The sequence below is a fragment of the Azolla caroliniana genome, unplaced genomic scaffold (assembly GCF_043228905.1).
Source record: "Azolla caroliniana isolate FFs.n. ecotype wild unplaced genomic scaffold, voAzoCaro1.0.p SCAF_3, whole genome shotgun sequence".
Classification (NCBI taxonomy): Eukaryota; Viridiplantae; Streptophyta; class Polypodiopsida; order Salviniales; family Salviniaceae; genus Azolla; species Azolla caroliniana.
The window spans coordinates 6,286,529-6,302,619 of record NW_028230438.1 but is presented as its reverse complement, the minus strand read 5'-3'; the positions used below and the strand labels follow the sequence as shown (position 1 = coordinate 6,302,619).

Below are 16,091 nucleotides of genomic sequence, written 5' to 3'. Positions count from 1 at the left end.
TTGGCCCAAGCTTCTCTTGAAACATCTTATCTACCAAGAAAACTTTATTCAATTTTAAATTTTCAATAGTAGGGCTATGTAGTTTCACCTCATCAATGAGATACGAGGCTCTTTACATGCCCTATTGTTGCTCGCTATTCTTGCACTCACCAAGATGTGTTTCACACACATCTCTAATATATCTGGTCCTAATTATTGATGAAATACATTAAAGGCTTTTCTTCTTATACAAGCATATTTAGTGTATATTTAAAATGCTAAGTATATGCGAAAAAACAAAAGGCATTAAGTTCTCATTCATGCATACAATTCTTATTCAAATGCTTTTATATAATTTTTGGACATTAGTCATAGTGAAAGAAGTAAGTGCACAATGAACATTTCCCAAATCTTGGCATCTGGGATTTCAAACATGAGCCCATTCAACTCCAATGTCTTAATGGCACACCATGTGAGTTTTCAAACATGAGCCCATTCAACTCCCATGTCTTAATGGCATAACTACCTGAGAGAGTTTCATCCTTTATAAGCTAATGTTACTTTCAAGTCATAATAACGTAATAATTCACAAGGGTCTAGGACTACACCATGAATAAAGGGATTGAATATGAAGCGCAAGAAGTTTGTCACGTCGCATTGATGAGAGCTAAACATATTATAAAGTGAATTGCAAAAGAATAATTTCTTCAAATAGAATGCCTCCACAACCCATTTAGTTTGGATACTATGACTAAACTATACAACAAAATACACTATATTAAATGACCCAATTGATAAAAAAACCCATAGCATATTCATACCCATGCAATTATTTTCAATATGCTTTCATCACTATAGCTCCTAAAATCTTCATGTTCCATGCACATATTTCCATATGATTCTCATCATTACCAAACATAGGCGGGGAGATAGGATACCATGTTCTCAAACTTTGTCATCAATTACACAGCTTATCATTTTCTTTATATACCTAAGTAGGAGAGTCACTAACCAATGGCCATGGTTGTAAACTTGTATACATTCCAAGGAGTAAAAAGAGTAGAAATTCATTATCCAGACATCAGGATATGCACTGTGGGGATTGATCCGAATCAGAGGTAACTATATAATAACTAAAATCGGGCCAAACTGTGAAATCTGCCAATAAATAACTTGGAAAAAGCACAAATATCAACTTTCAATGCTTATACCACACATGCAAGCTTCAGGAAATACTAGTCAAAATTGAGCAGTGCCAAGAGACATAAGAATTTAAATTGAAGATTATACCAAAGGAGGTTCAACTTCACTAGTCAATTAAAACGTGTGCTACAAATATGCTAATTTAGAAGATCAATGCAATCTTTTGAAAGTCTCCAGAATTATCAGATAAATAGCCATTTTAATTGATGACTACCAAGCTCTGTACATCAGAATGTTCGAAATGTCTGAGCTGAAAACCAATAGACATCACATCGATCATTACAAGAATTGTATACAGCTTTACGATCATCATAAAGCTCTGAAATGTTGCCCTCGTGAAGGGAAGAGAGAAATAAATTTCAGGTGGATAATGTAATATTTTTAAACGACTTATGAAAGCTAATGTGTATGTATAATGAATACAAAACTTTAAGCTCCAAATAGGAGATTAAAAACTTGAAGAGACCCAAGTATATCTAGAAGTATATTTTTGAGAACTTAATCCTAGGCATTTGACCACAGTATTAAATTCTGAAATCAAATTACAACCTCATTGTCTTTGGAAACAGAGCGTAACAAGTCTGGCTCTTTCACAAGGGGAGCAAGCTCTTGCAAGAAATATAATGATTCCGACAATCGATTGAGAAGATTTATTAGGGCAATAACTTCATTTCTTTGCAACACGGGTGGGTTCTGGGGGGAATCTTCCGAGAAGAGAATCTCGAGGGCGGTTCCGAGCCCGAGAATCTGAAGTTTACCCCAAAGCCTACATTTCTCACAACCGACACAATCCATGATAGCACTGATGTTCCGGAATTGTCTTTGAAGTCTCATCAAAAGCTCACTTCCATCGGCGCCCTTCCAGAGCTTAGCTTCATCGAAGGGTTTCGGACAAGCCACTTGTAAGCGTTCATTTCGCACTAGCCGGACGACTGATTCTGCTGTTGCTTGGTCATCGATAGGGTTTCCAGTGTCATATTCAGCTTGAACAAGGTAGTCAGCAGCTTTCGTTACTGCCCTTAGCACTAACAAGAAGGTGAAATAGAGGTTTTGAACACGGTCGGGATGCTTCGTAACCCTATCATGTAGGAGGGTAACATTTGTGCCCCATCGAGAGGTGCTCTTATCTAAAAGATAGCCAGCAGCAATGTGAACGGAGATGGATGAATGCAAACCCGAGATAAGTTTATACAATACTCGGCTCTCAGGTGGAGATTTCTGTCCACCATTCAGTGATTTTGAGTCTTGGTAACTACTTGGGGCGACATTTTGGCCAGTTTTTGGTGACACTAGCACATTCTCATTGTAGACCGCATCCCAAATCCGACAGGCCGATGGTCCCTCATAACCTGTGTATCGTTCGGGGTTCAAGAGGAGGTTCACATAAGTGACATCGTTTTCATCTCTTTCATCATCGGCTGTCCATGGATTATCTCTACTCTTCCATGTGAAAGCTTGTGGATCAAGGGTTCGATCCACTGTAGCTTGTGGGTTTCCCTCTTGACAAATTAGGTCATCAAGTGGGCGCCGGGATCCCTGCCTGGACATTTCTTTCCGGAAATTCTCCGGAAATTCGTCTTCGGGACATTCACACACGCTACAGTCTCGGAGGACACACATGCCATCGTCTGGCCAGAAGGGACAATCACACCAGAGCTTTGCTTTGTAGTATCGGAAAAAAGGAGTACTTACCAGGGACTGAAGGAGAGGATGAAGAACTTGTTTATTCAGGGCGTTAACTGTTGAATAATCGCAGCAACAATCTTCTACCATGCCAGAAAGCTTGCTCGAGAAGCCAAGAGCATTGTCTCTAATACCACCACCTTCTCTGCAATGGCATCGAGATGTGAAGAATCGGCCGCTGCACACCGCAATGAGCACAGCCAGGAAAACCACCGCCACTGCGGTCAGGCATGTCTTCATCTTCATCTTGCCCTTACACCCTAACCCTAATTTTCTCAACCCTTTGCTCTTAACTATTACTCTTTTACTATACTAATGATTTAACCCTAAACTTTAAGCCTTTATTCCGATTCTCTAACCCAAGCCCTAACCTCTAGCCCTGATTCTCCCACCCCTAATATTTTACCCTTTACCCTAATTCTATCACCCCCCCCTTTACCCCCCAATATGTTACGCTTAACCCTAACCCTGAGACTGTCTGAATCAGGGGGATCAGAGAACAAAGGAAGACCCAATGCACAAGAGATTACTAGTCTGCACAATCTTCAGATGGATCTGATTAGGGTTTGGATCTGGTCCTTCCTGTACAAAGAAGAAGAAGAAGAAGAAGAAGGAGAAAAAGAACAGAGTGAATAGGGGGTGTGGTGGGTAGGTCCTTCTAGAAAACAACACAATATGCACATGTATATATACATACATACATGTATACTTGTACATGTATAAGTGTATGTATAGTACAAGTTTATATTATATGTACATATACTATGTATATATATAACCAATCTCATATGTATATGTACAAATATACATGTATATATGTACACTTATACATACATAATATATGTATATATATAACCAATTTCATATGTATATGCACAAGTATAATTGTATACATGTATATATGTACATGTATACATACATAATATATGTATATATAGTCAATCTCATATGGATATGCAAAAGTATACATGTATATATGTATGTATAATCAATCTCATATGTATATGTATGTACAAGTATACATAATACATGTATATATGTACATTAGTGTATACATACATAATATATATATGTATATATAATCAATCTCATATGATAGGGAGTCCACACACCCATCCACCTCTTTCTTTCTTCTACCTATAGCTCCTCATCATGGCACCAATGAACTCTAAGTGTATTGTCTCGCAATCGAGACGACACCTCGCTATCTTTCCTCAATGTTAGAAGTCATGTTAATTATCTCTGGAAATGTTTTAGGAAGCTATTTATCGGTTGTTCTAACTAAACTCGTGTCCAACGAGTGGTATGCGACCATCATCTTATTTAGAAAATCGTGAGCGTGTTTTGTTTGTTCCCAACGCCCCGTCCATCGAGGTAATGCCTGCCTCCACCCTATCTTGTGATAAAAAAAATGTCTGATATTCATCAATTCACACCTTTTTGGCTTGTCCTTCAATCTCAAATGGATCCCTTTTAGTGTTGACATGAAAGTGTATGTTTGTTCCCATCTCTCAGTTGAAACAAGGGAATGGGCCACGGGATGTCGTCATTCTATCTGAAATTGGATGAATATTGGGTAGGTATCCCCAACTCCCATTTCTTGGACGTGTACAACCCAAGTTGAATGGAAGACGAAATGGAAACCTGAGTCCTTGAATAATGTCATTATTCCATTGCTTGATATATATTTTATACCTTTTGATATCCTCCCAAACCCAAATTATTTTAGATTTGTGAATATGAAAGTATACCAACCCCACTGGAGGCTTGACTTCTCCGAATGGAATCATGGTGGATGGAAAATGTGTTAGAAGTTAGAACCCTGAATGGACGAAGAGAATGGAATCATCATGGAAGTTGAATGCAATTTTATTGCATGATGACTCTTTGAATGGGCATTTTGGTGTTGTTTTTCAAAACATTTTCGCAAATGAAATTTGCCACGAGCACACCCCCCTTACCCCCAATACGTCAATGTCAACTTAGTTTTGAAGCACATAGTGTTACACCAAACATATTGGCGACTACAATTGGAAAAATACAAACTAATGTCAATCATCATCCGTTGAAGCACATAGAGATACATCAAACATATCGGTGATAACAATTGGAAAAAGAAAACAAATACAATTCATGGCAATAAAGAAATATGCATATCCATCTCCAGGGTGTCTCTTTATATGCACACTCTTTATATTAAACCATTATATACACTTTTTCAAGTGAATATAAACATCCTTCTGTGAACCATAAACCACGACCTTTAGTGACACTTGTATGTGAGAAAAATGTGGATTCAACTCAATACCTTTATCTTGAACCTGTGGGCACACTCTTGATTGTGTGCTTATGTGGAAAAATACTATGCTTACATATTGATGTGTGAACGTGGATTGTGTAGGCCCCTTAAACAAAGGGCGATATTGGGACACCCCAATCTATATTTAGAGTTAATCTAGTTTTGTGCTATTTACTTTTCCTATTTCAACCCAACATTTTATTGACTAAAGCTTTATGACTAAATTCATTTGTTGCTTATGTGTGCATGCATAATGTTAGAGATTTATTCTAATGTAAGCATGAAAATAAGGAAACGTATAAGAAAATGAAGAGAGAAAGAGGGGTGTTGATCCACTCGACCACCCCCGAGCGAAGGGATTGAGATGGACCCAAGCCTTGGACAATGTCCCATACCATTGTTACAACTTTGAGTCGTACTTGGTACTGGCACACACTCGCCACAAGATTTTGTTCACCACGAGATCACAAACTCAATGTTAGACCCAAGGCCCCTATGCAAGTTCACACTTGGTCCTTACAAGTTGTCTCAATCCCTAGGACTAATAGTAATCCTCCCTTCTTGACATTCTAGATTAACCCCTACACTCTTATCCTCGTGTGTAGAAAACCATGATACAAACTACCACGTGATAAGTTATGGTTATGCTCGTAACAGATACCATAGTTGTTTGTGTATTTGGGCTCTCTGTTGATTGTGTGGACCCTCAACCAAAAAAATGGCAACCAACATATGCACATTTGCATTGTACAGAAATTCATTTCACCAATCATTGTATCATTGACCAACACGTCAAAGTTCCCTTAATCAACGAGAATATTTAACGTGGTGGGCTTAATTTAGATCCAAATTGTGAATTCGCCTGCTTCTTATCATGCACATTGCATGTACAAATTCTAACTTAATATGAGGTGAAAGTATTGTTGATGTTGAAACTTCTCTAAATATTTGTAGATAGCATAGTTGATGCTATCATTGATAAATATCTTCTCGATATTGTTGATTACAAGTTTTGTTTCTTTAGCATTTGCCTTAATGCTATTCTTTGATATCTTGATCTTGTGTAGGTTGAAAATAACAAAATTATTGTGATGTATTGTACACTAAACAATTTTCTTGCTACTAACCTTCATGATATAAGTGTACAATTTTCTTGCTAGTATTGACCACCTATGCAATCATTAAAACGTTTTAGCTTTCGAACTCTTCGTAGATAGTGTGCTCGCTACAACAAAAACATTCCTTAAATTTCAACCTAGAAACATTTGGTGTGGCCATTCATTCCGTGAACATTCCTTAAATTTGTATGTAGTGCAAAAAGATGACGATTTCACATTGTGATTGAGCATCATATCTTGTTAAGTTGCTATTCCATAAGAAGGCAATCCTTTTATTGCTAGTTCTTCATGCATATACAAGTAGAAATAAATAACAACCTATATATTTATGTGACTTGGTTATTGTCCCCCCCCCCCCCCCCCCACACACACACCTTATATATTGGATGGGTTGCTAGGATCATTGTTTGATTATTTGTCACCCTAAAAAGATTAATGGGAGCGCCACAATGCTTCTTTTCGAGTGGGAAAAAATGGCTTACCTAGTAAATATCTTCACATAAACTTGCTAAATGATCCAACACCTAGAAAATGCATTGATTAATAAATCAATGGAATGTATATGGTGAAATCTTTAATAAATCAATGGGAATGTATATGGTGAAATCTTTTAACTTGAGGTTTGCATACCCAAACTTGGCACAAATCTCAAAGCGAATGTTTAGAAAGGAGCTCTATTTGCATGCCAAATCCCTACTTTTCAAAATCCTACAATTTCAACAAAACTAACAACTTGAGAGTATTTTGTGTTATGCCCTAAAGTTATCACTAAAAGAAAGTTTGTTTGCGGCTTGACTATGTAGGCGAATGTTTAAAAAGGAGCTCTATTTGCATGCCAAATCCATGTAACTTTTCAAAATCCTATAATTTCAACAGAACTAACAACTTGAGAGTATTTTGTGTTATGCCCTAAAGTTGTCACTAAAAGAAAGTTTGTTTGTGGCTCGACTTTGGTTGTATTCATAACCTAGAATCGAAAATAACAATTTATGATCAAATTATGATTGCGAACCAACGTGACATATTTGTAGGGAATACACAAAGTTGGTTCACCTTCATTCCAACTTACATGTTCCTATTGTATTAATAAGAATATGCCTACATCAACATGCCATTAGGGTATGCAAGTTTTGTTGACTTACGAGTACTTTGTGAAAAATGTGTTACTTCACCTTAATATGAATGTTAATCTAGAGAATGCCTCATAGCCAATATGGTGCGCAAAACTCCAAGAATATTTGAAAGTTGTCAAATGGAAGGTCATATAGCTATAAGACAACAAAGTATATGCATAGATCATACACAAGTGCTCAATGACCACAAGCTCATTAATAATACTTGGTTGAATGTAGACTACATACAGGGAGGTAAAAATTATATCCAAATAGGCTCCTACCTTGCAAATTTGTGGTTGAGGAATAAAGTCAATAACATGATTTGATACTCTTAACAATACCATGTTACAAGTGATTGAATGATTCTTAACCATGAATGTGACCAAACACATCCAATTGTGAGGTTTCACATATGAGCATCAACCTATTGACATGAATTCAACTCTACAAGCGTACATGCCATGACCCACGACAACTTCTCTATAAAAAAACGCACTAATATCATGTTATAAGTGCTCGAATGTTTCTCAACCACAAATTAGGACCAAATGCATCCAATTGTGAGATTTCCAAGATGAACATTAACCTATTGAGAGGAATTAAACTCTACAAGTATACGTCCATAACTCAAGAGAGGTTCTCCATAAAAAACTCATCAATACCACATTATAAATGCTTGAATGGTTCTCAGCCATGAATTGCGACCAAATGCATACAAATGTGAGTTTTCCAAGAAGAACATCAGCCTACTGACATGAATTCAATGTGCCATGACCCACAAGATCTTCTCTATTGAATCCCCACTAATACCACACTTTAAGTGTCCGATTGATTCTCACCTAGGAATTGCAACCAAACACATCCATTTGTGAGATATCGAATACAAACATCGGCCCCACAACATGAATTCAACTCCACACACGAGAGCTTCTCTTTGGAAAACCCATTGATACCATGTTCTAAGTGCCCAAATGTTTCTCATTTATGAATTGCAACCAAACATATCCAATTGTGAGGTTTTGATCAAGATGAATATAGGTGGCCTAGTGATATGAATTCAACTCCATTAATATAGATTCTATATGCAACCGTGGGTGCCTCATATCGAGAGTTTCTCTATCTAATACCCACTAGATCATTGTCAGGGTTGTTCCTAGTTAATAGCTTCCTTCCTCTGAAAGAATAAGACTGTAGATTGACCACTATTGCACACACACGTTGCCATGGTCCATGAGGCCATCTCTATCCAAAACACTGAACCCAAGGCCCTTCCCCTTCCCTATGGGACAACTTTAGAAAGAACCCTCTCTAAGGGTAGAGATGTTATGAAGTTTTTCTGGTGCCCTAATATATACATATATTGCCTTTTAGGGTTTCCATGTAAGCTAGAAACTAACAATCGGCAACGGTTCGGTTTGAGAGGGTCAAAACCGAACTGTTTAAAATTTTTGAAACCTGAACCGAATAGAACCACGAAACCATAAAAACTGCGGTTTCGGTTAAATTTTTTTTTTTAAAATTTAAAAGATTTCATTATTTTAAATTTAAAGATGTTCATAAAATGCGAGAATAAGGTCTAAAAATGAAAAGATTGTTTAAAAAACAAATTTTAAAAAATAAAAAAATAAAAAAAAACAGCGGTTTCGTGGTTTCGTGGTTCGGTTCAATTGCCCAATGTTACACACACACACAGTAGAAATTGAGATCTGCTCTTTTGTTTTTGAAGGTTTTGTTTTTCTTGGGAAACCGTAGCAGAAGTAGGAATTGAATTCTGATGTAGTCGCGCCTTTTGACTTCATCAATTTTGAAACGTTGCCTCATTTTGATTTATTCCCTCCATTCCATTCATGTCTGCATGCAGAAAAGAGAAGCCCAAAGAAAACACAAACCCTAAAATTCGTCCATGGTCTAAAAACCCTAAAAGACCTTATCCGTGGAGGACACTGACAGCAACCCTATTTCTCTCTCTCTCTCTCTCAGGCCTGAAACCCTATATCTGCAGGAAAATCGATCAGAGCTTCAATTCCAAGCCCGTCGAAACAAAACCCTAAAAATCTCTGTCTTTGTCAGAATGTTTTAAGCCCTAACGCAGGGAAATTGTATATAGCGTAAAGAATTCCAGCCAGGAACCCGATTAAACGAAACCCTAATCGCTTTCAGAACTGAATTCCTATCACAAGAGGAATCGACCAGGCCACATTACAGGAAAAAGACAAGAATCGCCCAATTGACGTAACCCTAATCTGGCTTTTCTATCGCAGAAAGTAAATTCCAAAGCTCTGTCGACGGAACGATCAGAACCCATTACAGAAAAACGCCCATTGGAAGGAACCCAAATCTCGGAAATTCGTAACAACCCCCATGGTATGAGGAGTGGCGCAGAACAGGGAGCAGAGGCAGAGTCATGAAGAAGAAGAAGAAGAGGAGGAAGAAGAAGTTCAAGACAGAAACAGACTAAGAAGAGATATCGAAGCAAAAAAAGATCGATCCCGCCATTGGAGCTAGGCAGATAGATCAATTCCGCCATTAGAGCTAGGCAGATCGATCCCGCCATTGCAGATAGGCAGATCGATCGATCCCATCATTGGAGCATTGGAGCTAGACAGATAGATCGATCCCCCGCAATTGGAGTTCGGCAGATCGATTCGACGGATCCCCCACAATTGGAGCTAGGCAGATCGATTTGATCGATCCCACCATTGGAGCTAGGAAGATCGATCGATTGGATCGATCACTCAAGATATGAGCAGCATGGTACACGCAGCAAGGAGGCTAGCAAAGGAAGTGGTGGAGCATTGGCCACTGTTCCCACACGTGGTGGTGGCGATGGCGGCGATCTGGGGGACATGCCACATGCCAGGCACTCTACAGATCATGAGCACCCCATTAGTAGTGCTCTGCACAGTCTGCTACCTCTACCTGGTGGATGGCCAGCAGCGCAAGTACCAGGAGGCCCGCCTCGAGCGCTCGTGGCTCGAGCACCGTCACCGCCTCCAACAGATCCGCCAGACCGGAGGAGGGTCCGGTCCGGTTCCCGGATTCGGTTCCGGTTCCAATTCTGGTCCTGGGTTTGGTTCCGGTTCCAATTCAGGTTCGGGTTCGGGTTCGGGTCCCGGCTCCTCAGTGGAGGATTGGATCAATGGGCTCATGAGCGCATGCTGGCCCACGTGGGAGACGGGCCTAGTCTCGCCCATTCTTGAAACCAAGATCCGGGAGCTCCTCGACCCGATCTGCGGGAACAAGATCTCGCTCGAGCGCGTCCGCCTCGGGGCCTCGCCGCCCCTCATGCATTCTTGCAAGCTCCGGTACCCCTCCATGCTCTCCTCGCCTCCGCTTTCTTCTTCTTCTTGTTCTTCGTCTTCGGGGCCGAGGAGCACCGACGATCGCGATGCCGTGCAGCTCGACATGGACCTCTCCTTTGTTGCAGGTATATCTATCTATCTATCTATATTTAGGGTTTAGGGGTTAGGGTTTAACATACATACATGTACAAATATATATATATTTCAATGTCCAATCTGAACAACAATGTCATGGATATATTTAGGGTTATAGGGTTTGGCATACATACATATATTGTATATGTATATTTCCATATCCAATCTGCACAACAATGTAATGGATATATTTAGGGTTTAGGGTTTAGGATTTAGCATACATACATATGCATATATAAATCTATATATATATATATTTCAATTTCTAATCTGCACAATAATGTCATGGATATAATCAGGGTCTAGGGTTTAGCATATATACATATACATATATATAAACTTATATATATATATATTTCAATGTCCATTCTTCACAACAATGTCATGGAGTTGCTTCTTCAATGTGTGTGTTTTACTTGGTTTGTACCACACATTGTGAGACTCTACTTTTGAACTTGGAAACCCACATGTAGCCAAGTAACTCATGATCCACCACCAAATGTTAAGTAGTTAGAAGAGATGCATAGTGTACTACTACCACCTTGGAGGAGGGTAAGAAATATTATCAGGCTTCTCCTCCATTTTGTATGGAGATTCCATGGATATGTTACACATTTCATGCTTGGCCTTTCTGCTAAATGAAGTGTGTTAAAGAATTGGGTTTTAAAAATGCCTTCTATGTTTGTCGTTATTGTGTTTAAGGTTACACATTTATGAGGTAGTTTACATGCCCAAGTAGTATATAAACCCTACACCCGAAACCACAAATGGAGATTGCGCAAATTCCTTTAGCACAAACAATGTGGACTAGATAGATGGGGGCATGAGCGATTGTGTAACAATTGTTCCCAACACCATAGACCCCAATCTTTAGTCCACTACCATATGGTGGGGTATTTCGTACACTCTTTTCAAGTAGTGGATAGGATATGGAGTCAATTCCCTTTTAATCTCATGGATTTGGATAATCGATCATATTCCAAACATACAACACACTCGAAGTACCTTGCATGTAATCTATTGACATTTTTGTTCATACTATAAGCATCATCAAAGTTTGGCAAACTTTGATTCAACATGCTTATATACTTTTTATCCAAATACTTGATTCTATCTATTCATGGCTTGACATAGATTGAATTATAATTATTGAATAAACTAAACAAACAACTAGACATAAGTTAATAGGTTATGGCAATATAGAAGAGGGTTCTTAGGTATTCTTGTTTTTTGTTTAATGGAGAAAATGATCCTCTCCAAGGTCACTATTCAATTCATTTGAATTTAATCATCATCCCCTCCCTCATTAGGTAAATACGTTCAATTTCGGCTCTCTTCTGCTTGGTCGCTTGTCGTAATCCCATCATTGTCCTCAGTGCTCCAAAGCATTGTTTTGGTTTCTAAATTCAATCAAAGAAGAGGCTTACATACATAATTTCATCATTTAGTTAGTGGGGAGACACATTTTCACACATAATAACTTTAATATTATAAAGATAGGTTCCAATGATTCGATGTGTCCACATTTCAGGTGACAATATGGGTGTGGTTTTCACGGTGCCCATGGGTTATTTTGCAACCAAGCTCTTTTGTGACCACCTCACAATCAAATGCAAATTACGCCTTGGTCTCAAGTTCGTGGCTTACTCACCCTATGTTTCAGCTCTATCGGTTTGCTTTCTTTCCATGCCTAACCTCAACCTAAGTATACGACCAATGTCGTCAAGTGGCCTAGCCCTTACGGATCTACCGATCATTGCAAATTGGGTGGTAAGTATTCCACCCAGCTCATTGCACATAAGGGCACTTGTTTATAATAATGTGATTTTTAAGAGATTTAAAGTCAAACAGAGGTAGCAATAAGTTTTTGGTTGCAAGCATACACATAATTGAGAGATTTTACTCGTATATTCTTGGCTTTTGTAGTCCAACTCTATCCATTTGGCAATCCAACATTGTGGTCTTATTTATCCGGAGAAGATGGACATTGATTTCATTCAACTATGGGGTACCGATTATGGTTTGAACTTGGATCCAATTAAAGAAGACTCGAAAGGTATAAGTTTGCACAACATAACTCCCAATCATTGTATTTATTGATGTCAAACTTGACATGACAATTATACTTTTGTTTAGGATGCTATGCAATCTTGGAGATTATCGAAGGAAGACATTTGATGGGGAAAGATATGTCGGGTATCCTTCCAGAATATTATGCATTTGTACATATCCAAGTGTGTTGGTGCATTGGTTTGACAAAAGATAGGCATATCACACGTGTTTATCAAGACTCGGATCACTATAATCTCGACGTTTATCCCCATGCCCATTCACATTTTCTTTCTTGTCATCAATCATGTACACACACACATACACTCTCTCTCTCTCTCTCTCTCTCTCTCTCTCTCTCTCTCTTGTTACCTATAAAGGTAATTTTTGAGAAATATGATGACTAGTAAGACGCGCATGATAATCTAAGTGTGATACTCAGATCTCTACCTCCAAGGCTTGCACTAATTTGACGTTGAAAGTTTTTACGATTGACTAGTAGCTCCCCCTTCCTAGCGAGAAGGAGTCACATACAAGATATTATGTTTATTTTATCAAAATTGGTTTCCTCATGGATGATAAAATATCTATCCTATCCTACAATAAAAAGGGCAATGCTATCATTTTTACTAGAAAACTAGAGAAAATTGGTGAAAAACTAAGATTATAATGAGGCTCCTTTCAACGAGGCAATGCATTATGTGTACTCGTGTTTCTTTTCAAGTAGACATGTCTCCTCCTTCTTCTTGTAGACATGTCTATTCTAGTGTTAGCCATGGCTTATATATAGGCATTCTTTTGTTTGGCCCACTCATATTGGGTTCAAAATCCACATCTATTTTTCTAGAGGACACTAAAAGTATGTAGTCAAAACATTTTTGGCCTTGAACAACTAACCTTTACACCCCCCAACACACACACACACTCACTCACAACACACTCTCACTAACTCACTCACTCCATCCTCTTTTAAGGCCATTGAAGCCACATTTGTATGCACTAGTTTTGGGTTCCATCATTCCATAGATATGATTACATATATAAACACAAGTCTATAATCTACCTATCTCTCTCATTACATTCAAATTGGCAATAATTTAATCTCTTCCCTCCCTCGCGCAGGCTTATCCGATCCTTATGTGACGATAACACGCATCGGAGAGACCGAGAAGCAGCCCAGCTACCTTAAGCTGAAGACGAAGGTAAAGAAGCAAACACTCAATCCGTCGTGGCGAGAGAGCTTCACGATCCCCATCACGGCATCTTTGAGCTCCGCCCACAAGCTCCTCTTGCGTTGTCGAGACCGCGATGTCTTTGTCGATGATGAGCTGGTGAGTCATGGCTCCGATTTCCTTCCACGGTGGCTAATCTGAGTATTGAATCGAAGAAAAATGGTTGAATTATTGATCATAGATAGATTTTTCGAATGTCATCACCTTAAGATAACCCTAATTTTAATGCTCCCATGTCTTTTGCTCTTGCCAGGAAAACATGGGTATTTTATATCTAATTTAGGGTTTTTGATTCCAATAATGAGGGCTTTTGCTTTTCTCTTCTAATTCTTAGTTTTCAAATCTCATTACCCTAAGATAGCCCTAATTTTAATGGAATTATTTATATCAAATTTAGGGTTTTTTATTCCAATAATGAGGGTTTTTGCTTTTCTCTTCTAATTCTTAGTTTTCCAAAGCCATTACCCTAAGATAACCCTAAGTTTTATGGCAATTACCTGGAAATTACTCCCATGTCTTTTGCTCTTTGTAAAACATGGGTATTTATATCTAATTTAGGGCTTTTGATTCCAATAATGAGGGCTTAGGGCTTTTCTCTTCTAATTCTTAGAATTAGGGCTTCATGTCCAAGCTTCTCATTGGCTTTACTATTATTGGAGCTAATGTTTTCCATTTTTTGTTTTCTTTTTTAGGGCTATGCAGAGCTCGATCTGAGCTTATATCGAGATGGGAAGCGGCATGAGATCGCATTCAAGCTGCGTGAAGCGGATCACGGCGAGCTTTTCGTAGCCGTGACTGTGGTGGGGGCTGCTTGTGTGAATAAACCAAACCTAAATCCTCACCCCAATGATCAAGCCTTACTCCAGAAATTGCAAGAAATGATAAGCAAGACGGGCGCGAATCCGAGTAACCCGAATGACCAAGATCTAGTGAAGCAGCTCCAAGACATGCTAAGCCATACTAACACTAACCCTAACCCTAGCCATGATCAAGGCCGATCGGGGTCTTCTCCGGGGCCGATTCCTCGAAGGTCAATCACGAGTACGGGCCTTGAGGCGAGGGCAGCCGCGGCCGCGGCCGCGAACATGAAGAGAAGGCGATCGACACTCCGGACGAACACATTGCCCATGGGGGTGGGCGGGGGCACGGGCGGCTATACCTCGAGTACAGGTGCGAATAGCCCCTATGGCACTGCCCGGCGGGCTTCGACCACCACATATGCCAGGCGGCCGAGCACCTCTAGCATGCCGCCATCGCCTCCCGTGGTAGTCAATTATCCGACCCGTGCCCCGAGAAGGTCATCGATCAATGCTTCTTCGGGAATGACAATGGCGGCAAGGACAGCATCTCCGCCATTTTCAGCCGTGTCCGAGACCTCGGGTCCGCCAACCTCGTCTGCCCACCACCGTGAAGAAGAGCAAGAGCCACACAAGTCTAAGCACAAGCATCTCTTCCCATTTGGTAGCTACTTTAAGCATAAATCTAAGACCAAAGACACACAACCTAAATCCTAGTATAGTACATTGAGAAAACTTTACCTCCACTTCAAAGTTCAAACAAAACCAAATGATGTGTGTGTTTGTGGGTTGGTGTAAACATAACAAAGGTGTGGTGGTGTCTGGTATAAGTGACAAACTTTTCGCCCAAAAACTTTTAAACAATGTAATACTCGAGGATCTGACATAGAGAGATCTCGTTACACACCTTTGGACACAAGGAGTTTGGATCGCATGTCTTTGGAGGGTTGTCTCTTGCATCATTACTCATTGCTTGAACACAAGGTGATACTATACAACAAAACAACCGTGTCGATACTTCCGATTCTCTGTTTTGTTGATTCTAGGGTATCTTTGCATGGACAATGTATTCTTAATCTTTAGGTCCCCACATCATAGTTGCACGTTTGTTACCGTCATATGAGAGGTTGCTTGTGAAATTTCCTTCTCTGAGCAATGCTCGAAATTGATCAACTTTGT

At 39.4% G+C, this 16,091-nt stretch overlaps 2 protein-coding genes across 2 annotated transcripts; one reads left to right on the top strand and one right to left on the bottom strand.

The window, feature by feature from the left end:
- Nucleotides 1-1,343: 1,343 nt before the first annotated feature.
- Nucleotides 1,344-3,496, bottom strand: LOC147866040 (endoplasmic reticulum oxidoreductin-2-like). The gene has a single exon (XM_087316409.1). It carries the CDS (start codon nt 3,109-3,111, stop codon nt 1,720-1,722), a length of 1,392 nt encoding a protein of 463 aa, XP_087172535.1. The 5' UTR covers nt 3,112-3,496; the 3' UTR covers nt 1,344-1,719.
- A 6,600-nt stretch (nt 3,497-10,096) lies between these two features.
- Nucleotides 10,097-15,776, top strand: LOC147866039 (uncharacterized). The gene is made up of 6 exons (XM_087316705.1): nt 10,097-10,824; nt 12,366-12,604; nt 12,761-12,896; nt 12,971-13,030; nt 14,006-14,214; nt 14,808-15,776. Exons 1-6 carry the CDS (start codon nt 10,140-10,142, stop codon nt 15,627-15,629), a joined length of 2,151 nt encoding a protein of 716 aa, XP_087172831.1. The 5' UTR covers nt 10,097-10,139; the 3' UTR covers nt 15,630-15,776.
- The last annotated feature ends 315 nt before the right edge of the window (nt 15,777-16,091 follow it).

What these genes read in the sequence shown, in the direction of transcription:
- LOC147866040 (XM_087316409.1), bottom strand. Translation starts at nt 3,111, where the DNA reads ATGAAGATGAAGACATGCCTGACCGCAGTGGCGGTGGTTTTCCTGGCT.
- LOC147866039 (XM_087316705.1), top strand. Translation starts at nt 10,140, where the DNA reads ATGAGCAGCATGGTACACGCAGCAAGGAGGCTAGCAAAGGAAGTGGTG. An exon ending in GGACCTCTCCTTTGTTGCAG is followed by an intron (nt 10,825 to 12,365) that starts GTATATCTATCT and finishes TCCACATTTCAG; the next exon opens with GTGACAATATGGGTGTGGTT. An exon ending in CGATCATTGCAAATTGGGTG is followed by an intron (nt 12,605 to 12,760) that starts GTAAGTATTCCA and finishes TGGCTTTTGTAG; the next exon opens with TCCAACTCTATCCATTTGGC.